Source organism: Suncus etruscus, chromosome 16 (genome assembly GCF_024139225.1).
Source record: "Suncus etruscus isolate mSunEtr1 chromosome 16, mSunEtr1.pri.cur, whole genome shotgun sequence".
Taxonomy (NCBI): domain Eukaryota; kingdom Metazoa; phylum Chordata; class Mammalia; order Eulipotyphla; family Soricidae; genus Suncus; species Suncus etruscus.
In genome coordinates this window covers 46,909,176-46,932,442 of record NC_064863.1, presented here as the reverse complement: position 1 = coordinate 46,932,442, position 23,267 = coordinate 46,909,176, and the positions used below count along the sequence as shown (strand labels likewise).

The 23,267-nt window shown below is 40.7% G+C and overlaps 1 protein-coding gene and 1 pseudogene across 2 annotated transcripts; both read left to right on the top strand.

Annotated features, from left to right (window-relative positions):
- AASDH (aminoadipate-semialdehyde dehydrogenase) lies at nt 1-23,267 on the top strand. Of its 2 annotated transcripts, XM_049789938.1 has the most exons (14): nt 1-333; nt 1,210-1,330; nt 2,962-3,281; nt 7,804-7,996; nt 9,354-9,595; nt 10,388-10,497; nt 12,478-12,650; nt 13,090-13,282; nt 14,616-14,731; nt 16,491-17,292; nt 18,517-18,680; nt 20,064-20,186; nt 21,589-21,720; nt 22,890-23,267. In XM_049789938.1, exons 1-14 carry the CDS (start codon nt 104-106, stop codon nt 23,265-23,267), a joined length of 3,297 nt encoding a protein of 1,098 aa, XP_049645895.1. In that variant the 5' UTR covers nt 1-103. The 2 variants fall into 2 exon arrangements, with proteins under 2 accessions (XP_049645895.1, XP_049645894.1); XM_049789937.1 differs by lacking the exon at nt 22,890-23,267 and having other exon boundaries at nt 21,589-21,896.
- LOC126032536 (neurofilament heavy polypeptide-like) lies at nt 4,937-6,889 on the top strand (annotated as a pseudogene).

The following is a 23,267-nucleotide window of genomic DNA, read 5'->3' as shown; positions in this document are numbered from 1 at the left end:
AGTTTTCTGAGTTGTGATTTCATGTTTCTCTTCTTGTGCCTAGGATATGTCTGCATCAGGTGGAGTTCTCTGCAAACAATGATGTTTAGATAAACTCAGTGATATGACTCTCCAGGAATTGGTTCATCAGGCTGCCTCTCTTTATTCAGATAAGACAGCTGTATGTTTTGATAAATGTAACAACCAGCCTCCAGAATATTACACTTATAAAACTGTGGTTACTGTTGCTTCAGAATTATCACATTTTCTGTTATCACAATGTGACTTTCAAGGAATTCGGGAAATTGGACTCTACTGTCATCCTGGAATAAACTTACCTTCTTGGATTTTAGGGTAAATTTTTTTTTAGAACTAAGACTTGCTATTATTGTAATATAACTTATAATTCTTTAATGTGTAGAGCATAATAAGTTTTTGTTTGGTTATCTGTTGCTCTTCCCTGGGTTGTTTGCTAAAGTCTTTTTATTTCTTCTAGAGTATTTTTAATCATTAAAATGAATTAACCTGGCATTATTTAGGAGTTATTTAAATTTTTTTTTTTTACAGATAACAGCATTTAAGTATCTCTAAATAAAAAGTCTACTTTTCTGCCAAAGGAAAAGTAGTAAATTCTGTTGTTAGATTAAAAAATTAATCAGAAATAACATGACTGATTTTTTTTGCATACCAAAGTTTTCGATACTGGACTACTCAGTAAATGAATACATGATTGAGTTTTGGGTAACAGTCTTTAAATATTTGGATGTGAACTGGGGAAGGACTTTCAGTGCTCAGGACTTGATATTATATCCCTGTGCTCAGGGATCACTCCTGGAGAGACTCAGGAACATATGTAATACTAGGGGTTGAATCCATGTCATCCATATGCAAGGCAAATACCCTTCTTGTACTATCTGTCTTGCTGGTCTGTAATGCATGATTTTGACAAGCAAGCAAACAAACAAATATGAATTTCTCTAGTAAAATACAGTAAATAATAATTGAATCCACTAAATAATCAGTAAACAATAATTCAAATACAGTAAATAATCAGGATATTAAGTCTGAAGTGGAAAATAAAAAAAAATTTTTTTAACCGAAGAGGAATAATAAAAGTATTGCAAATTTTCGGAAAATTCAGAAGTAAATTACTTAGAGAAATATAAATGCTTACTAGTAAGATTATTTTTCAACATGTATTATTCTTACATTGTACTTTTGTTTCTTCAGAATTCTCCAGGTCCCTGCTGCTTATGTGCCTATTGATCCAGATTCACCACCCACATTTTCAGCACATTTCATGAAAAAATGTAACCTGAAATTTATTCTTGTTGAAAAACAGCAAGTCAATGTACGTGTGCAATTTAATTATTTTTGTTTGGTTTTGTTTTAGGCCACACTTGGCAGTGTTCAGGGGTTATTCTCAGCTCTACTTCGGGGTAGCTCTTAGCAGTGTTCTGGAACACTGCATTGGGACCCTCCAATCAGTATATGAACTTGAGCTATGTCTCCAGTCCATGAGTTTATATATTAAAATCATTGAGATTATTTTTGTTTTCTTTCTCTTTCCTTTCTTTATTGCATTTGTTCTTTCTTTCTTATTATTTTTTCTTTCTTCCTCTCCTCTCTTCCTTTTCTCTCCCTTTCTTTTTTCTTTTTTTTCTCCATCCCTCCCCCTCTGTTTTTCTCTTTCTCCTGCCTTTCTCCCTTTCTTTCATTCATTCTTTATTATTTTCTCTCTTTCTCTTCTTTCTTTTCTCTTTTTCTGTCTTCCCCTCTCCACCTTCTTCACTCCTCACCTCCTCTCTCTTTCTTCACCAGTGATATTCAGGGGGTATTCCTTGCTCACAGCTCATTAATGAACCTTCGTGGTGCCTGGAGCACCATGTATAGTTCCAAATATTCTTTTTTTTTTTTTGATTTTTGGGGCCACACCTGGCGGTGCTCAGGAGTTACTCATTACTCCTGGCTGTCTGCTCAGAAATAGCTCCTGGCAGGCACGGGGGACCATATGAGACAACGGGATTTGAACCAACCACTTTAGGTCCTGGATCAGTTGCTTGCAAGGCAAACGCCGCTGTGCTATCTCTCCGGGCCCAGTTCCAAATATTCTTGAGTCACTGACATACAAGACAAACCCCAATAAGACTTACAGTATTCTCTCTGGCCCCTTACATTTATTCTTTTATCTATTTTTTTTTTTTTTTTGGTTTTTCGGGCCACACCCATTTGATGCTCAGGGGTTACTCCTGGCTAAGCGCTCAGATATTGCCCTTGGCTTGGGGGGACCGTATGGGACTCCCAGGGATCAAACCATGGTCCTTCGCTTGCAAGGCAACCACCTTACCTCTAGCGCCACCTCGCCCGCCCCGACCCCTTACATTTATTAATCTTTCAATCACAAAGGGTCTTTCTCGCCTTACTTTAGAACCTAATTTACTAATTTAACAGGGTTACCCAGTGTCAGCACTTCAGGCATTTTAGGTAGGGTAATTATTGTGAGTAATAAATGTTATCAGATGTTCAGCAAGCTTTTGATCTCTTTAAATATCAGAAAATGGCCAGACTGGTAGTACAGCATGTAGTTTGTATATGTACATACTCACTTTGTATGTAATTCCTTCCCCAGATCCCCCATATGGTCCTCCAAGTCCCTCCATGAGTGATCCCTGAGGGCAGAGCCAGGAAGTAACATTAAGCACTGTTGTGTATGCATTTCCCCTGCTAAAATTACATTGATGAGTAAATGAATACCTTATATTCTGTATTTTTTAAATGTCTTTTGACATTGTTATTTGTTTTGTGCCACACCTGGTGGTGCTCTGGGTTATTCCTGGCTCTGTGCTCAGAAATTACTCCTGGTAGGCTTGGGACCATATGGGATGCTGGGGATTGAACCCAGGTTGGTCACAAGGTGAAAACCACTGTGCTATCACTCTGTTCACTGAAATTCATGTTTTAAATGTTATTTCCTTCCACTAGACATTCAGATCTTCCTTTGAAAGATTGTTGACCTGTGATATAACTACACTAGAACATAAAGACCTAGTACTCTTGAAACTACACTGGAAGAATGTTGAGATGAGCTTGGAATTAAATGGTAGAAAAGGAAGATATGAGAAAGAAAAACTTGTGGACAGTATAAGTGTTGAGAACAGCCATGAAGAAAAGTTTGAAGAGTACATGGATGCAAGGCAAAAGGAGGGTTTGGCTTATGTGCTCCATACTTCAGGCACTACTGGGACCCCTAAGATCGTCAGAGTACCTCATGCATGTATCATGCCAAACATCAATCATTTTCGGTAGGTTCTGACCTTCAAATCTTTCTTCAGAACGCTATGCTTTATTTATCTATTTATCTATTTATAGATTAAATATTAATATAATATAATAAATAATATAAATATTATCTATTTATAGATAGGAGTTGAGTCACACTGGCAGTACTCAGGACTTACTCCTGGCAGTACTCAGTGGACCACATGCAATACTGAATTTCAAATCTAGGTTGATCACATTCAAGTATTGCTGTACTGTTCCTCAGGTCCCAACTCTTTTTTAGCAATTACTCCTGGCTCTGCACTCAGAAATCGCTCCTGGCTTGGGGGGCCATATGGGATGCCAGGGATCAAACCCAGGACCATCCTGGGTCAGCCACATGCAAGGCAAACGTCCTACTGCTGTGCTATTGCTCTGGTCCCCAGTCCCCAACTCAAATACCTTCAACTTAGTAAATCCGTTCTACTTAAGATAATGTCCCTTATATTAAGTGATAGTCAACTAGAGGTTTTTAATATAGATATATAATTCCTTTACCACTCTGCCTAGATAAATGTGTGATGAAATAACTGGGATCAGGAAAGATGCACAACAGGCTGATTTGCATGTTGGAGCTCCAGGCTCCTGCATTGCCCAGCTGCCTTACCCACTCCCCCAATACTGAGTAGCTCCTAAATACTGCTGGGTATAGACCAAACAAACAAAAAATGATTAAATAACTGAGAGAAGTTATGTATGTTATCAAAGCTCTGTTACCTCTGCTGTCCTTCAGCTCTGTGGGGATTGTTTTTCTCTGCCTTAATGGGAAACATTAGCAAAAAGATTTGGAGAATGTTTTTCAGTCCAGTGAAGATGACTTATCAGAAAACCATCACAGATAAAACAGATTGTACTGGATGTACCTATAAAAGGCCAGAGAGATGGCTCAGAGATCTCAGGAGACTCAGTTCAATCCTGGGCCCTGCATAATCTTCTAAGCACTTTCGGGAACAATCCTCAAAGCCAGGAGTAGTTCCTATACACTGAAGTGTGGGCCCAAAGTACCCCTCCCCACCCAAAACAGTAGAGATTGCTTAAGTGACCTTAATCTTTGTATCAATAAAGAAGACTTCTAGGATTAATATCTTCATTTTCCATTTTGATTATCTGACCCCCTTTAAGAAATGTCAAGGTTGACCACTTCAGTGGCCAGTCTTTTTTTTTTTTTTTTTTTTTTTAAAGGGGGCCGCTGTGGGGCCGGAGAGATAGTACAGCGGTGTTTGCCTTGCAAGCAGCCGACCCAGGAACTAAGGTGGTTGATTCGAATCCCGGTGTCCCATATGGTCCCCCGTGCCTGCCAGGAGCTATTTCTGAGCAGATAGCCAGGAGTAACCCCTGAGTGCCACTGGGTATGCCCCACCCCCCAAAAAAGGGTGGGCACTGTGCGCTGCTGTGCCTGGAGCAGAAGCACCTACTTTTTTTTTTTTTTTTTTTTTTTTTGGTTTTTGGGTCACACCCGGCGGTGCTCAGGGGTTACTCCTGGCCATCTGCTCAGAAATAGCTCCTGGCAGGCACGGGGGACCATATGGGACACCGGGATTCGAACCAACCACCTTAGGTTCTGGATCAACTGTTTGCAAGGCAAACACCGCTGTGCTACCTCTCCGGGCCCAGAAGCACCTACTTGAGGACATCGTGCATGCACTGCAGGGCTTGTATACGAAGCCCAGCAGCGCGAGGCGGCCGAGGCAGCGCACTGCAGGACGAGTGCAGCTACCTGCGGCACCTCCACCGCGAGGAGGTGGATCAGCTCCTCGCCTGATCCAGGGCTATGGCACAGGCGAAGTTTGAGGCCCGCGACACCTTCAAGTGCAACGTCACGTCGGTGCTGCGCGAGATTCTCGCACAACTGGAGAGCCATGCTGTGCAGAGCACTCTACAGACTGAGGAGTGGTTCTGAGTGCAGCTGGACTGTCAGAGGCAGCCAAGATGAACACAGATGCCATGAGCTCGGCGCAGGAGGAGATAACCGACATCAGTGCCAGCTGCAGGCTCAGACCTGGAGGACTGGCACCAGGTGGACATCGCATCTTATCAGGATGCCATCCAGCAACTGGACAGCTAAGGAGCACCAAGTGGGAGATGGCAGCCCGGTTCTGCGAGTACCAAGACCTGCTCAATGTCAAGATGGCCCGGACATAGAGATTGCTGCTTACAGGAAACTTGTAGGGTGAAGAGTGTCAGACTGACTTTGTTCCTATTCCTCTGCAACTACGCACATAAAGGTCAAAAGTGAAGAGATGATCAAAGTGGTAGAAAAGTAGGAGAAAGAAGCTGTGATTGTGGAAGAACAGACAGAGGAGATCCAAGTATCTGAAGTGGCTGAAGAAGAGAAAGAGGTCAGAGATGAGGAGGAGGAAGAGGGGGAAGAGAAGAAAGGAGGAGAAGCAGAAAAGTCTGTCCCAGAAGAAGATACTACATCCCCTGAGGAGGAGGCCAAGTCTCTGGCAAAGGAAGAAGCCAAGTCTCAGCTGAGGTCAAATCACCAGGGAAGGAAGGAAGAAGCAAAGTTACCTCCTAAGGTGGACTCCAGTGAAGGATAAGTCTCCCATGAAAGAAGAGGCAAAATTGCCAGCTGCACTTAATTCCCCAGAGAAAGCCACATCCCCCGTTGAGGTCAAGTCCCCAGATAAAGTCAAGTCTCTGTGGAAGTTAAGTCTCTTGAGAAAGCCAAGTCAACTGTGGAGGTCAAGTGCCCCGAGAAAGCTACGGTCCCAGAAAAAGAAGAAGCCAAGTCCCCAGAGAAGGCCAAGTCCTCCATGGAGCTCAAATCCCCAGAGAACACCAAGTTTTCTGTGGAGGTCCCAGAGGAAGCCAAGTCCCCTGAAAAGGCCAAGACTATTGATGTGAAATCTCCAGAAGCTAAGACCATAGTGAAATAGGAAGTTAGGTTTCCAGCAGACATTAAGTCCCCTGAGAAAGCCAAAAGCCGTATCACAGAGGAGGTGAAGTCCCAAGAGAAGGAGGTTAAGGCTCCTGAGAAGAAGATCCCAAAGAAAGCAGAGGCAAAGTCTCCAACGAAGGAGGAGAAAACCCAAGAAGTGGAAGTCAAAGAGCCCCCAAAGAAGGCAGAGGAAGAGAAAGTTCCAGGTGTGTCGAAACCTGAGGAGAAGGGTGGCGTGAAAGCTGAGGGGCCAGTGAGGGAGGTTTCCAAGCCAGAAGGGAAGAAGACAGAACCCACTGTGGAACATCCCCAAGAAGCCAAGGTTGAAGCCAACCAGGAGAAGGAGGCTCCTGCCAGTGTGAAAGAAGCCAAACCCAAAGAGAAAGTTGAGGAAGCAAAGAAGGAACCAGAAGATAGCAAGGCCAAAGAGGTCAGCAAAGCAGCAGAGAAGGAGCCAGAAGAACCAAAGAAGGAAGAGACACCAGTAGTTCCCGAGAAGAAAGAGTCCAACGAGAAGGCCACAGAGGCCAATAAACTTGAGGAGAAACCCAAAACAGGCCCAACACAAGGAAGAGCCCAGCAAAGAGGCTACCTTGCCCAGCAAAAATAAGATGGAAAAGGCCAAGAAATCCTCCAACACAGACCAAAGAGACAGCAGGCCTCTGGAAAAGGCCCCTTAAAGACAAGGCCGTGAAAGGGGAGAAGTAAGGCATGGAGAGTGTGGCATAAAAGAACAGCCAAAGAGACTCACCATTTCCAGGAGCTCAAGGGTTGACAGAATGAATGTTCATCTTTTTCTTCCTTGTCTCTGAGTCAGGAGAAAGTCTGCTTAGGTGATGGGGCCCTACATTACCAAATAGGAATTTATTTTTTGTTTTGTTTTTTGTTTGTTTTTGTTTTGTGGCCATACCCAGTGGTGTTCAGGGGTTACTCCGGGCTATCTGCTCAGAAATAGCTCCTGGCAGGCACGAGGGACCATGTGGGACGCCGGAATTCAAACCAACCACCTTAGGTCCTGGGTCGGCTGCTTGCAAGGCAAACGCTGTTGTGCTATCTCTCCGGACCTCAAATAGGAATTTCTATTTAGCAATATTGTTAGCAAGAGAGGGCTCTCTCCCCACCCTGCCCCGTTTTCCCCTCCCATAACCCAAACCCTCCTCTGACTGATGGACAATTCTGATCACTTATGTAGCTGAATATGCTATGTATTGAATAGTCCACATAAACACTTAACTACCACTGCTGGCCCCTTCCTTTCCCAATAAGTGTATTTATTTCCTGTATGTGCAACTGACATGTGACCGCAATAATGAATGATCAGTTAGAAACACATTATGTTTGAGATGTCTTAATCTATTCCCAAATCCTTCTGTGTTCCAAAGGAGTGAATCGAGCCCTTGCCCAGAATTCTTGAATTAAGAAGAGCGGGAGCAAGTAAGGCCAGGCTCTGTCCACTGAATCATGCCAGGACACACTTTTCCACTGAGGTCCACTTTCAATTGCTTCTGTGGAATAAAAATTATGTGTTTATCAAATAAAACCACACACACACACACACACACACACAAGAATGTGTTGATTGTTAATCATTTTCTAACTGCTCTGTTCTGTTTTTACCCTAGGGAAATTTTTGAAGTCACACAAAATGATGTTTTGTTTCTGGCTTCACCTTTGACATTTGACCCTTCTGTGGTGGAAATATTTGTTGCTCTAACAAGTGGTGCATCTCTGCTTATTGTACCAACTTCTGTCAAAGTGCTTCCAACAAAATTAGCTGCTGTGCTTTTTTCCCGTCACAGAGTGACAGTTTTGCAGGTATATTTTAAGGTCAAGTGAAATGTTTTATCTTCATTATTCAGTATATTGTATGGGTTTTGTTTCTGTTTTGTCTCTGCACCTGGCAGTGCTTAGTGGACAAGATGTGGTGCCAGGGATCTAACTAGGGTTGGCTGCATTACAAGGCAAGCAACTTAACCACTATACTATCTCTTTTACCCTGAAGATATTTAAAAAAAACCCAAAACCAAAACCTTTGTATACTTTTTTTTTTTTTTTGGTTTTTGGGCCACACCCGTTTGACGCTCAGGGGTTACTCGTGGCTATGCGCTCAGAAATCGCCTCTGGCTTGGGGGGACCATATGGGACGACCGCGGTCCCCGCGGTCCGTCCTACGCTAGCGCTTGAGCGCTTGCAAGGCAGACACCTTACCTCTAGCGCCACCTTCCCAGCCCCATACTTTTTCTTCTTTTCTTTTTCTTTCTTTTTCTTTCTTTTTTTTTTTTTTTTTTTTTTTGTTTTTTGTTTTTGGGCCACACCCAGTGACGCTCAGAGGTTATTCCTGGCTATGCACTCAGAAATCGCTCCTGGCTTGGGAGCATATGGGATGTTGGGGATCAAACCAAGATCCGTCCTTGATCGTCCATGTGCAAGGCAATGCCCCTACCACTGTGCTATCACTCTGCCCCCCCCCCCCCGTATACTTTTTCTACAGAATGGTTAAAGGAACTATTATTTTTATTTTTATTTTATTTTATTTTTTTGGTTTTTGGGCCACACCCGGCAGTGCTCAGGGGTTACTCCTGGCTGTCTGCTCAGAAATAGCTCCTGGCAGGCATGGGGAACCATATGGGACACTGGGATTCGAACTAACCACCTTTGGTCCTGGATCGGCTGCTTGCAAGGCAAACGCCGCTGTGCTATCTCTCCGGGCCCAAAGGAACTATTACTTGACTTTACAGATTTTGTTCTTTTTCAGTCTTTCTGTCTATATAATAAAATAGCATTTCTTGCTTGCAAATTTTCTCTTCACATTTAGAGAATAATGCTACTGCTTTACTCTTTTTATTTATTTATTTATTTACTTATTTATTTATATGACCGGGCTCAGGGGTTACTCCTGGCTCTAAGCTCAGAAATTATGCCTGACAGAACTTGGAAAACCAAATGGGATACTGGGGATTGATCCTGGGTCAGCAGTATGCCAGGCAAGCGCCCTACCCTTCACTATTGCTCCAGTTCCTGCCTTAGTTTTCAAAGTAAGATTTGCCATTTGTTAAATACATTGTTCATTTTCATGTAGGCTCCCAAAGTTAAGTTTTGAATATTTACCTTTTTTATAAAAACCTGGAAGGAAAGAAATACATTGTTGTTGTTGTTTTCTATGTTTTTATAGGCAACACCAACTTTGCTTAGAAGATTTGGGTCTCAGCTTATCAAGACTACAGTTTTATCCACCAGTACTTCTCTACGGGTTTTAGCCCTTGGTGGGGAAGCATTTCCTTCACTGGCTATACTCAAGAGCTGGAGAGGAGAAGACAATAAAACACAAATATTTAATATTTATGGTATCACAGAAGTATCAAGTTGGGCAACTTTTTACAAGATTCCAGAGAAGATTCTTAACTCTCCTATGAAGTAAGGGCTTATTTTAATTATCAAATTGGGTAATTTCCTTCCCCACCCTTTGTTTCTTTGTTTTTGGCATACAAACCGTGGTGATGCTCAGGTACTGCTGGCCCTGTTTGGGGTCCAACTGATGAACTTAGTCCTCCTGCTTGCAAAACCTGCTTTGCAGGCACTCAGTCCTTTCCAGAATCTTAGTGCTATTAGTATTTCTGATAGAATCTGTTGTAATAATTTTAGAGATAGCTCTTTTTTTTTTCTCTTAAATGCTGAAGATCAAATTCAGGACTTTCACATGTGCCACTGAGTTGCATTTCTGACCTTAGAAGTAGTATTTATCTAGGAACTTCAGCTAGGATTCCAGGAACTTATGCTAGGTGCTACTTAGAACCTTTTGTACCTACCAGAACCTTTTGATCCTTAACAGCAATGAAGAACAATGTATGATGAACTTCACACTTAACCTTTTCTTCTTGGCTGTATTTAAATTATAACATATGGGGCTGGAGGAATAGCACAGCAGTAGGGCATTTGCCTGCACACAGCCAACCCAGGGTGGACCTGGGTTCAATTCTGACATCCCATATGTTCCCCCAAAACTGCCTGTAGTGATTTCTGAGCGCAGAGCCAGGAGTAACCCTTGAGCACCTGGTATCGCCCCAAAACAAACAAAAAATTATAGCATAACAAAATTAACTTATAAAAATATATTTATTTTGTACAGTGTTATTTAAATATATTAGAGAGTATTCTATCATAATGAGCATCTTAAAATTCTGATTTGGATGATTGTCTTTTACATAGACAACATGAAATGCCTGTACCACTAGGATTTCCTCTACTTGAAACAGTAATTGAAGTCAGAGATGTTAATGGTTTCACAATTCAGGAAGGCATTGGCCAACTATTTTTAGGTGGGTTTCTATATTTGTTGATTATTATTTTTTACTATATATATATGTTTGTTTTTACTATAGTTCTTTTTACTATTTGTTTCAAATAATAATTATTTGTTTCACCCTATGCATGCCATGGATTCCTAGGGTCTGATTTTATTTCTCACAGTGGAACTTCTCTGGGCTAAGCATGACTGTGCTTCATTGAACCCAGGCATCTTTCTCTTCAGCTTCTTTTTTTCTGACCATTTTCCTCACACATTTCTGGAAGATACCTTGACTCTTCATATTCCTAGTATGAACACTATTGCTTCTGGCAGGTATCCTGCTTTTGTTTGTTTATAACACAGCCAACAGCATGCTGGGTAATTCTGCAGCCTCTTCCAGTTCTGCCGTGGATTGTGGATTTGTGGGTTTATTCCATTTTTCATGGTGCTTGTTCCATTTAATTCATCTTTCCTGTAGAACTACTTGTGTGTATTAGCACTATTTTAGGAGTAGCTCCATGTTTTCTAAAAGCTCTCGAGAACATTTTAGTGAGACCTCTCCTCTTACCCTTGGTGTTGATCATTTTGGTGATTTTCTAGAAGATGGTGGTGGTGGTGCTGACTGAAAAACCAAAAATTTTTCTTTAGAAAAAAAGAAATCTAAAGACAAAAACCAACTTGGATTGTTTCATTTGTACTTTCCCCATTTTGGAGGTAAGGGGAAACATACTTCTCTATCAGCTATACTCTAGCCCTTCTCCAATATTTCAAATCTACTTTTAGTGATCTTTTATTTTTCTTGGGGGAAGGGTCACACCCAGCAGTGCTCAGGGGTTATTCCTGGCTCTATGCTCAAAAATCACTCCTGGCAGAATCGGGGGACCATATGGGATGCCAGGATTCTAACCACCATCCTTCTGCATGCAAGGCAAACACCCTACCTCCATGCTATCTCTTTTAGTGATAATTTTTAATTTTATTCTCATAGTTATGAAATATTTAATCAATTACCATAATTATTTTAGCTAACAATATTTTACTACCTAAGAGAAAGTAGATACATTAAAAACTAGCTCGGCCTGCCTGCCTTCCCTTACTTCCTCCCTCTTTTCTTTCCTCTCTCTTTCTCTTTCTTTTTCTTTCTCCAGAGATCATCCCTGTGTGGTGCTGGGGATTGAACCTAGGTTAGCCACGTGCAGATAAGTGCCTTACCCACTGTATTATCTCTCCAGACCTGTATGTTTGTAGCCAAAGTCTTTTTTTATCAAAGACCCACTGATTTGGTTTTTTCCCCCTGAGAGATACTCTGGAGGCCCAGAGACACTTTGTGCTATTCTTAGATAATAAGACTCAAGGGCCAGGCAACTCAGGGCCTGCTATGGTGCTTGGGGCGGGGGGGGGGGGTGGGGGGGGGGGGAGCGGGTGGGAGGTATGTATGCACTGAAGTATTGGTTGGGGAGTTGTCACACTCTGGTGTTTAAATCCTGTGCTGATGGGGATCAAACTGGAGCCAGTCCTTTTCAAGACATATCTTAAATACTGAATTATTTTTCCAGCCCCTGAAGAATTTTTATATCCACATGCATTTTTAGAAATAAACCTTGTCCCTGGGGCTGGCGAGGTGGCACTAGAGGTAAGGTGTCTGCCTTGCAAGCACTAGCCAAGGAAGGACTGCAGTTTGACCCCCTGGCATCCCATATGGTCCCCCAAGCCAGGGTCAATTTATGAGTGCTTAGCCAGGAGTAACCCCTGAGCACCAAACAGGTGTGGCCCGAAAAACCAAAAAAAAAAAAAAAAAAAAAAACCTTGTCCCTTTGTATATTTACTGAGGTACTTTTATCTTTACCTCTTTACCTCTGGTGACATTTAATAGTAAGCGTACCTTTCCATATTAGTATTCAAAAAGTTGAAACTTAGCAACTAAACATTTGGCAATATTCTTGATTTGATGGTTGGTAGTATATTTTCTCTGTAATGGTTTTAATTGTATTGGCCTTTCTATCTTGTGAAGGTGGCAGAAACAGAGTATGTTTTCTGGATGATGAAATGATAGTGCCATTTGGCACAATGAGAGCCACAGGAGACTTTGTGACTGTGGAAGACGGAGAGATGTTTTTCTTGGGACGGAAGGACAGTCAGATCAAACGTCATGGGAAACGCCTTAACATTGAACTTGTACAGCAGGTAGAATTTTTAAGTATTTGGGTGGGCGGTGGGAGGAGGAGGGACTTTGGGCACACCTAGCTGTGCTCAGGAGTAGTTCCTGGTTTTATGCTCAGGGGTCACTACTGGGTCTCAGGGGACCATATTGGGATCAAACCTGGCTGTGCACAATATAAGGCTCCCTTTCTGTTATATTATGACTCCATCCCTTACTCCTGGCAGGGGTTAGGAAGGTTATAGGGGTGCCAGTGATTGAACCTGGGTTGGCTACATGCAACTAGTGCTCTACCCACTGTACTATTTGTCAGCTCCTCTTCTTAAAAACAAACAAACAAACAAAAACAACTTCAGTACATTTCTGAATTGTTTTGACTTTTGACTCAGATGTAATAAGTTTGAGCATTTGGGCAGTTTTATTTTATTTCTGTGATTGTTGGTAAGTTGGGATAATCATTTACAGGTTGCTGAAGGAATTGAGCAAGTGGAATCTTGTGCTGTAACATGGTATAATCAGGAAAAGTTAATTCTGTTCTTGGTGTCCAAAGCTGATATAGAGAAGGACTACATTTTTCAAGAACTACAGGAGCAGCTTCCAAGTCATGCAATCCCTGATGAGCTTGTGCCAATAGATGTGCTACCATTTACATCTCACGGTAAAATGGCTTGAAGTAGATTTGTCTGGTGCCAATGATGCAAATAATATTCCTATCTGCTTTACCTTCCACTTAAGTGTTCACTGTTATCTTTGTTGCCAACATGGAATATGATAAGCAGTCTGTTAAATGCTTTATATAATTAACTCATTTGATCTCCAGAAGATCCTGGAATAAGTGTATTCCCATTTGTAGATGTGGAAAGCTATGACCTAGAAAAGCTTAAGTAATTGCCTCCATATCACACACTTGTTAGTGGTGGAGTTAAAATTCTGCCTAGGCCTATCTGACTCCTCCAAGATGTAGGCTATTGATCATTATATTACTTTTCTGATTTTAGTTATTTTAAAATTAAAATGGAGCTCAGTGCTCCATGTACAGTACATGTACAGCATCTTGTTGTTTTGTTTTGTTTTGTTTTGTTTTATTTGGGGGGCCACACCCAGTGGTTCTCAGAGGTTACTGAGGTTCTGTACTCAGGAATTACTCCTGGCAGGCTCAGGAGACCACAAGGGTTGCCAGAGATCAAACCTGGCTCAACAGTGTGCAAGGAAAACATCCTCCCTACTATACTATCGCTTCAGCCCCTGTAAAGTACTTTTTCTATCTTCCCAGACTTACTATGGGATTATTGCCTTCCCAATTTTATCTTTGTTTAAATAGCTGCACCAGAGATTGAAGCCAGAGCTTTTTTCATACAGGGCATGGACTTTATCATCAAGCCACAAACCTGGCCCTTCATCTGTATTTAATATGTATACTTAATATTAAAAGTGCAGTAATTACTTAACTTATAGTACTATTTATTTTGTTTGTTTTTGTTTTGGGGCCTAACCAAGGAGTATTCAGGAGTTACTCCTGACTCTGTAGTCAGGAATTACTTTTGGCAAGGTTTGTACACGATATGGGATGCTGAGGATCTAACCTGGGTTAGCCATGTGAAAGGCAAGCACCCTACCTGCTGTCTCTCTGGCCCCTATAATACAATTGGTTTGTTTTGTTTTGGGGTCACACCTATCAGTGCTCAGGGGTTACTCCAGAGGTTACTCCTGGCTCTGCACAGAAATCACTCCTGGCAGGCTTGGGGGACCATATGGGATGCTGGGGATTGAACCTGGGTTGGCTGCTTGCAAGGCTAGTGCCCTACCCTCTGTGCTGTCTCTCTAGCCCCTTGAGCTCTGTTAAGCTTCTCTTTTTCCTCTTCTCTAGCATGGAATTGCTTTTTTTAAATAATTGACTATAGCAAATTATTTTAGAGAATTTCTATCCTGTAGAATGAAAATAAGAGTTTGAGACTGAAATTTTAAACTTTTTATTTCTCTTTTATATTAAGGCAAAATTGATGTTTTAGAACTAAATAAGATTTATTTGGACTACGTAAACTTGAAGTCTGAGGCTAAATTTAATGGAAAAGAGGAACTATGGGAAAAACTACAGCATTTGTGGAAGGTACATATTTTAACACAAAATTTGTTATTAAAGACATCATTTTATAAAGAGAGAAGGCTATAACCTAGGAAGTCTGTTAGCATTTTCTTTTCTTCTCTCTTTTTTTCTTTTCTTTTTTTTTTTTTTTTGCTTGTTTTTATTTACTTATTTGTGGGGGAGAGACCATATCTGGCTATGCTCAGGGCTTATTACTACCTCTTTTCTCAGGGATTATACCTGGTGATGCTTGGGGGACTAGATGGGATGCTGGGGAATCAAACCTGGGTTGGCCATGTTCAAGGCAAGTGCCCTCCCTGCTGTTCTTTCTCTCTGGCCTTGTTTTTATTTTTTATTTTATTATTTTTTGTTTGTTTGTTTTTTATTTTTGGTTTTGGTTTTGGGTCCACTATACTCAGATCACTTTTGTTGACAGGATTCGAGGGACCATGTGTTGTACCAGAAAGGGAACTCTGGTTGAGTTTTATGCAAGGCAACTGCCATGCTTGCTATACCATCTCTTAAGCCTAGTCTGATAATATTTTCTTTGTTTGTTTTTGTTTTTGGGTCACACCCAATGGTGCTCAGGGGTTACTCCTGACTCTGTGCTCAGAAATTGCCCCTGCAGGCTCGGGGGACCATATATGGGTTGCCGGGAATGGAAAGAAAGTCCATTGGGGTTGCCGCATGCAAGGCACATATCCTACCGCTATGCTATCGCTCTGGCACCTGTTTGTTTTTTGTTTGTTTTGGGGCCACATCTGGCGGTGTTCAGGGGTTACTCCTGGCTCTGCGCTCAGAAATCACTCCTGGTAGGCTCGGGGATCATATGGGATGCTGGGAATCGAACCTGGGCCTGTCCCAGGTCAGCAGCCTGCAGGACAAATGCCCTACCACTATGATATCTCTCCAGCCCGTCTGATAATATTTTCTTTTTGTTTTTGTTTTATTTTCTTTATTTGATAATATTTTCTAAGAATGTCATTGTTGCCTAGATTCTATGTAGTAGTAGTTTATTCAATTTGTGAAATTGCAGTTTTTTCATACATAAAATGTGGAACTTTCTAAAGGGTTCTGATAAAATGGTATAAATTATAGTCTTTTGAAAATAGATAAATTTAGATAAAAGTCTGATCTATTTTATTTTTAGATACTTCAAAAGTAATTTTGTGTCCAGTATTACAGAAATCCCAAATATTAGTAAATCACTTTTTTTTTTTTGGTTTTGTATTTTCAACCACACCTGGTAGTGCTCAGGATTTATTCCTGTCTCTACCCTCAAGGGTTACTCCTGGTGGTGCTTGGGGGCAATTTGAGGTGCCAGGAATCAAACCTGGACCAATGCATATAAGGCAGGTACCCTACCTGCTGTACCATCTCTCCAACCCTAAATTACATTTTTATAAATACGTTCCTTATTTTAGAAAAAAATCCTTAAGGGGCCAGTGAGGTGGCGCTAGAGGTAAGGTGTCTGCCTTGCAAGTGCTATCCAAGGAAGGACCGTGGTTCGATCCCCCGGCGTCCCATATGGTTCCCCTAAGCCAGGGGCGATTTCTGAGCAGTTATCCAGTAGTAACCCCTGAGCATCAAACGGGTGTAGCCCAAAAAAAAACAAAACAAAAAAAACTTCTTAAAGGGAAGTATAATTTGTCATTCAAGAATGTGATCAAATTAGTATAGTTATGATCTTCGTTATGATGAAAAAATTATATTTATTATTAAAAGTATTTTTGTGTGTCTTATGTTAGACCTTTATTCTTTTTCTCCTTTCTCTTTTCTGTAGTCTATTCTGAATCTCTCAGAATATCCTTTGAAGAGTTCTGATGAGTCATTCATAAATAGTGGTGGCGATTCTTTAAAGTCCATACGGCTCCTCAGTGAAATTGAGAAACTTGTTGGCACATCAGTACCTGGGCTTCTAGAAATTCTTCTTACCAGTTCCATTGTAGAAATTTACAATCATATTGTTCGAACAGTGTATCCAGGTGAAGAACTGAAATTTAGCAAGACTTGTGCCACTAAAAGAAAATTCAGCAATGTGGATCAAGAGGAAAACACTAGTAAATCTTTACATAGTAAAACAGCTCTGCCTTTGTGTTCTGATGGTGGTGATGGCCAGATAAATTCCTTCATTGCACTAAGCAGAGGAAGTCAGATTTTGTCAAGGAGCACCACTGGTATTTTCACCAAATCAGGGCAGTGCCCATCTACCCACACTTCTGATTTAACTTCACAGACAAACACTCAGACTGTACAAGACTTCAGTTCTCCAGCTCTTCTTGCCAAGTTACAAGAGCCACCTTGTACTGTCAAAATTTTTGAAGAGAGAATACCTAAGTCAGAGGTCAAGCAGATGGAGTTCCATGTGAGGTGGAGGTCAGACACTGGCAAATGTGTAGATGCCTCACCTCTGGTGGTAATTTCAAGTGCTGCCTCATCATCTGCAACTGTGTACATTGGCTCTCATTCTCATACAATGGTGGCAGTCGACCTTTATTCTGGGAAAGAGAAGTGGAAACAGGTTTTAGGAGATCGAATTGAATCCTCAGCATGTTTATCTAAGTGTGGAAACTTTATTGCAATAGGTAAGTTTCTGAATTTAATTAGCAGAGGAAAATGCCTATAGTCAATCAACTCCCAGGGTTTTGATCACTAATTCCACTCAGACAATCAGAATTCCTGCATGTATCTTATCTGTTCCAGCAGTTTAGAATAAGCAATCTGAATAGAGGTTCTACAACTTGACTTCTTGGGTTCCTTTTTTGTTTGTTTTGTTTTTTGGGGGGCCATACTGGTGATGCTCAGGGGTTATTCTTGTCTCTGTGCTCAGGAATTACTTCTGGCAGTGCTCAAGGACCATATGAGATGCTGAGGATGGAGCCCTTGTTGGCTGCATGCAAGGCAAACACCTACCTGCTGTACTATTGCTCCTGCCCCTTGACATCTTGGGTTCTGATTCTTGCTGTACCATATTAGCCATGTGGTTTTGCCCTAGTAACTTTAATCCCTCTGCCTAATCGCTTAATTCTTTTTTTTTTTTTTTTTTTTTTTTTGGTTTTTGGGCCACACCCTGTGACGCTCAGGGGTTACTCCTGGCTATGCACTCAGAAGTTGCTCCTGGCTTCTTGGGGGACCATATGGGGCGCCGGGGGATCGAACCGAGGTCCGTCCTAGGCTAGCGCAGGCAAGGCAGGCACCTTACCTCCAGCGCCACCGCCCGGCCCCCGTAATCGCTTAATTCTTTTCATTTTACAATGTGGACATGTTTCACTATGAGGATTACATGAGTTAATAGAAATAAGAGTTTTAGAACAGCACCCTTCATAAGGTAAAGGCTCACTTAACATTGGCCGTTATAAATGTTAGCACTTCCAGAAATGATAGAAGCAGGCACTTATCCACATACTCTTTAAATTATTACAGTCACCTATGAGGTGGATGTTTCTGTATTCAGCAGAAAACTTTGAGGCCTTGCAGCTCGGTCACATGCAGGATGGTAGATGAAATGGTCAGGATAGGGTATAGCAGGTCTGGCAAAGCTTCTCTCTCCTGCACTGCGTTGCTTCATTGGTGTCAGTAGAAAAGCACATAGTTTTGAAAAACATGGCTTATTTTTATTTTAATATCAGCAGTATTTTCTTTGTTTAAAAATACTTAGAGATTTTATGTGGTTTTGATTCCACTTTCATTGCTGAAATTTATTTCTGAGCTGAATATAGTGCCAATTTTACATAAAGAACATCTGATGTTAAATTCATGGCTTACATTTTTAGATTTCTATCTTTTATATTTGGCTTCCTTCCCTACAGGCTGTTACAATGGGTCAGTTTATGTTCTGAAAAGTAATAGTGGAGAAAAGCACTGGGTATTTACAACTGAGGATGCTGTCAAAAGCTCAGCTGCGCTGGACCTGTCCACAGGACTCCTGTATATTGGCTCTCATGATCAGCATGCATATGCTCTGGATGTTTATGTAAGACTCCGTCTCCTTAGTCCCTTAAGTGTAGAAGAGCAAGAAACATTCCCATGTAATTGATTAATGATTTTGCCAGTTGTGCATAATTATGGAAAGAGTAAGGGGCTACATGCTATTTTTCTAGCTTACCTTTTGTTTTACTTCCTTCCCAAATTTACACAAATACATTTGCTACTCAAATTTTTGCAATACAAGAAAATTAGGAAATAGGAAAGAATCATACAAGTGTCAGGAAGACCTGATTTTGGGACAAACTGAAGAATTACAAAATAAGTTGGAGAAAAAATAGAAACAAATATGACAAGGTGACTACTCATAAGTATAAAGAGAAAGAGCAAGCATGAACAAAGAAAAAATACAAAAACCCAGGTAGGAAAATTAAAAAAGAATCATAAACATCCAGAGCCCCAAAGAAGAGATTTTATTTAAATATTTTTTGAGGATCAGTGTCATAGTGCAGCAGGGGGTGTGCTTGCCTTGCACGTGGCAGTCATGGGTTTAATACACAACATCTCATATGTCCCACCAAGAATAACCCTTGAAAAAAAAAAAAAAGAATAACCCTTGAATAAAGAACCAGGAATAAGCCCTGATTACCACCAGGTATTGCCCCAAACAGTAAATATTTCATACCTTTAATAATAAAAGAGACGAAAATTAAGAAATATAGACAAACAACCGGCATTAAAATGCTAATTTTAAATGTGAATGAGGAGGCTGGAGAGGTAATACAGGGTTACAGGAGCCAAAACCTGTTTAGTCCCTCATGCCACAGATAGCCTCCTACCCCCCCCCCCCCCGCCCCCCAGCACCTGAAGAGGTCACTACTGAGCACTGTTTGTGTGGCCTATTATTTACCCTCACTCCCCCATCCCATCCCTGATCCCAGAAAGAATGAAAGTTATAACTAGTATGGCCTCTGAGAAAAGCAATTTCAGTTCCTGATTCATAAGTCTCTTCTAGGGGTCTAATCTGTCAACATAATCAAAACCATAGACAGATATATGTACCAAGTTGTTTACAACTTATTAGTAATACCAAGAAATTAGTTTCAATTTCCAGTGAGAGAAATATGTGAAGTTTTACAAGGTGATCTAAAGTCAACTCCAAGTGTCTATTCAGAATGATCACACCTATATTAAAGAGTATATGCATATACACACACCAAAAGGATCAAAAGCAAGAATGCTAAACATACTCTGTTGTTGTCTGAGAGCTATCTTTATCTTCTTTTACAACAAATAGATTCTCCTTGGTGAACATGAGTTTTATACTGAAACCAAAATTGACTAAGTAGACACAGTATTGTGAGGAATAGGAAATGTGGATTTGTTAACTGCCTGCAAAACCAACGTAATTTGCTTTCTTTTTTTTTTGTAGGCAAGGAGGTGCATTTGGAAGTCAAAGTGCGGAGGAGCCATCTTTTCTTCTCCTTGTGTGAGCCTGACTCCACATCACGTGTATTTGGCTACACTGGGTGGACTCTTACTGGCTGTAAATCCTGTAGGCACAAGAGACTATTATTTTATTCCTCTTTATTTTCATTCATTTAACTTTTCTGTCCCCCTTTGTGGCTGTCACTGTGCTCACATATGTGGGCTCACATACCCCTCTGTGCATCCCATGTGTTCAGCCTGTGGAGCTAGCCCAAGGCGCTCCTACTGCACTGCAGTGTTCTCTAAGGTGTGCATTCCTTTAGTAGAGGTGCTTATGTGTGCTCCACAGGACTCATATTTGAGGTGAAGCACTCAAGTTCCATCTCTGGAACTCACTGCAATGCTTCTGCATGTAATTGCCAGAAGTTGCACTTCTATCAATGGTTCTCGATATCTTTTTTAAAAATTTTGGTGATCGCTGGTGGCCAAACTTGTGTATGTGGCACTTGTATATACCTAACTACATTACAGCCAGAAATTGCCAGCAATGCAAGGTCTCACAGATAGCAGAGCTTTCTGGATCAAGCGTGGTACATGTGGGGTACAGGTGATTTGAATTTGGGACCATATTCTGGCTTGTTCAGCAAAAGCCCTTAGTTCCTGTGCTATTTCTCCAGGCCCTACTAGCAGCATTTAAAACTACATAACTTTGGGTTATATTTAGTAAGTTTGAGCTATTTACATTGATAGTCCAGCTCTCACTGAATCAAAATACACTATGGAGAGAGAAAATAGGAGGTCCACTTATACACTTATATACACTTGCCTTGTATATAGCCAACTGTGGATCAGTCCTGGGCACTATATATGGTCCTATAAGCATCCCAGGTGATATTCCTGAGCATATGAGCATAGAATTAGAAATAGTCCATGAGCATGGTATATTATCAGCCCTGGACCTCCTTCTCCAATAGAAAATTTACTATATTTAAATAAAGTCAGGAAAAATGAAATCCAATTTCCTGTGTATCTCTTACCTATTTTTTTAAAACTGACAGAATTCCCTTAATCATATTAAGAATTTTTTGTTCATTCTAAAGATAGACTTTTTTCTTTTGGGTTGGATCCACAGCGAATGGTGCTCAGGACTTAATACTAGTGTCTATGCTCATGGGCCATACATGATGGTACTCAGGTAATCATAAAGGTGCCAGATTGAACCAGGGTTGGCTGTTTGCAACTCAAATATCATACCTCCATACTCTCACTAGCCCTGAAGAATAGATCTTACATGATCATTATTTCCTGGTTTCATCAAGGGTTTTTTTTAACCTGGGCTCATAAATTGCACTGATTAATTTTATAGCTGTGTATTTATGTACTTAATTCATTTATAATGTCAGCATGCTGCTGAAGTACTTTCAGATGCTTATAGCTTTGCCACTGGGAGGCTTAGAAGTACATGTTATTGAGGGTTATTGATTAGTATGATGACTTAAATGCCAAAAATTGCTTTTTGCCTGTAATAGGCCACTGGGGATAGACTTTGGAAACATGACTGTGGAAAGCCACTCTTCTCTTCTCCTTGCTGTTGCCTAGAGTATATCTGTATTGGCTGTGTCGATGGGAATTTACTCTGTTTCACTCACTTTGGAGAAAAGGTAAAATTTTCATTTTGAAAACATTGTGTGTTTGTGGGGGAAACCCTTTTGTTTCTCATAACAGTTCCTTATCATGAGCTATTTTATTAGATTCACTTAATATCTTTTATTTAGAAATTAAATAATTTTTATTTGAGTATATTCTTACCTTTAGGTTCTAAGAATCAGGGACAGACAAGATTGTACATTATATTTCGTAACTGTGCTCACTATTTTGTTTATATTTTCTAGCATATTATGTGTTTCCAAATACTGTCTTAAATTTTGGGCATTTTTTTGTGTCTTGCCTTTGAAATATTGACTAGCATATTTGTCTGTAGTACCTTTGAAATAAGCAAATACTATAGAGAAGATATAATAACTCATAGCTCTATTTGTTTATTTTTGGAGGGAATTGGGTCATACCCAGCAGTGTTCAGGAATTGCTTCTTGTTCTGAGCTCAGCGATGATTCCTCTCAGGACTTGGGACTGTATGGGATGACGGAAATTGGACTCAGTTGGCCATATGCAAGGCAAACACATCACCCATTATACTGTTGCTTTGGCCTCAACTAATAGCTTTTTGTTTAAAACTTTCAGATGTTGTATATAAACCTTGCCTTTTGGTACACTTTCTTTTCTACAACAGGAGTCAGGTCATTTCTCAAGATACATTGGAAAATCAGTGCTATTTAACATTAAACAAGTATTTCTAATCATGTATATAATCTCCATCTTGAATGAAGTTCAATTTAATATATGTATAACTTATACTTCATGATAAAACTGCTCTAATTTTTTTTGCCCTAGGGTTAACCACTAGGACAAAAAGATGTTATATTTTGGGGCCAGAGAGATAGCATGGAGGTAGGACGTTTGCCTTGCATGCAGAAGGATGGTGGTTTGAATCCCGGCATCCCATATGGTCCCCTGAGCCTGCCAGGAGCGGTTTCTGAGCGTAGAGCCAGGAGTAACTCCTGAACGCTGCCAGGTGTGATCCAAAAATCAAAAAAAAAAAAAAAAAGATGTTATATTTTGGGAAAAGCCATTATTTTCCCTGTGTGTAGCTAGTATTCCATAGCCTACATCTTCTTACATTGTTATTAATAACTTCATAAAGCTTTAATTGGTAGAAAGCTATTTAAATGCAATGAATTAATGGTTTTCTTGGGGGGGTATCATCTTTCAGGTTTGGCAATTCTCTACCAGTGAACCAGTCTTTTCATCACCATGTGCTTCAGCATCAGAGCAAGAAATAATTTTTGGTTCCCATGACTGCTTTATCTATTGTTGTAGTATGAAAGGTCAACTCCGGTGGAAATTTAAAACTACCTCAAGGGTGTATGCAACGCCATTTGTTTTCCAGAATCACAGCAGTGACTGGTTGGTGGCCACAGCCTCCACTGATGGTAAACTGTGGCTCTTGGACTCTCGAAATGGAGGATTGTGGGGTGTGCATCAACTTCCGGGAGAAGTCTTCTCTTCTCCTGTGGTCTTCAAATCAATGCTTGTCGTTGGATGCAGAAATAACTTTATTTATTGTTTGGATTTATTGTGCAGCAATTAG

Coding starts and splice junctions, on each gene's coding strand:
- AASDH (XM_049789938.1), top strand. CDS start 104: ATGACTCTCCAGGAATTGGTTCATCAGGCTGCCTCTCTTTATTCAGAT. Junction 3,282..7,803: donor CCAAACATCAATCATTTTCG/GTAGGTTCTGAC, acceptor TTTTTACCCTAG/GGAAATTTTTGAAGTCACAC. Junction 13,283..14,615: donor GCTACCATTTACATCTCACG/GTAAAATGGCTT, acceptor TTTTATATTAAG/GCAAAATTGATGTTTTAGAA.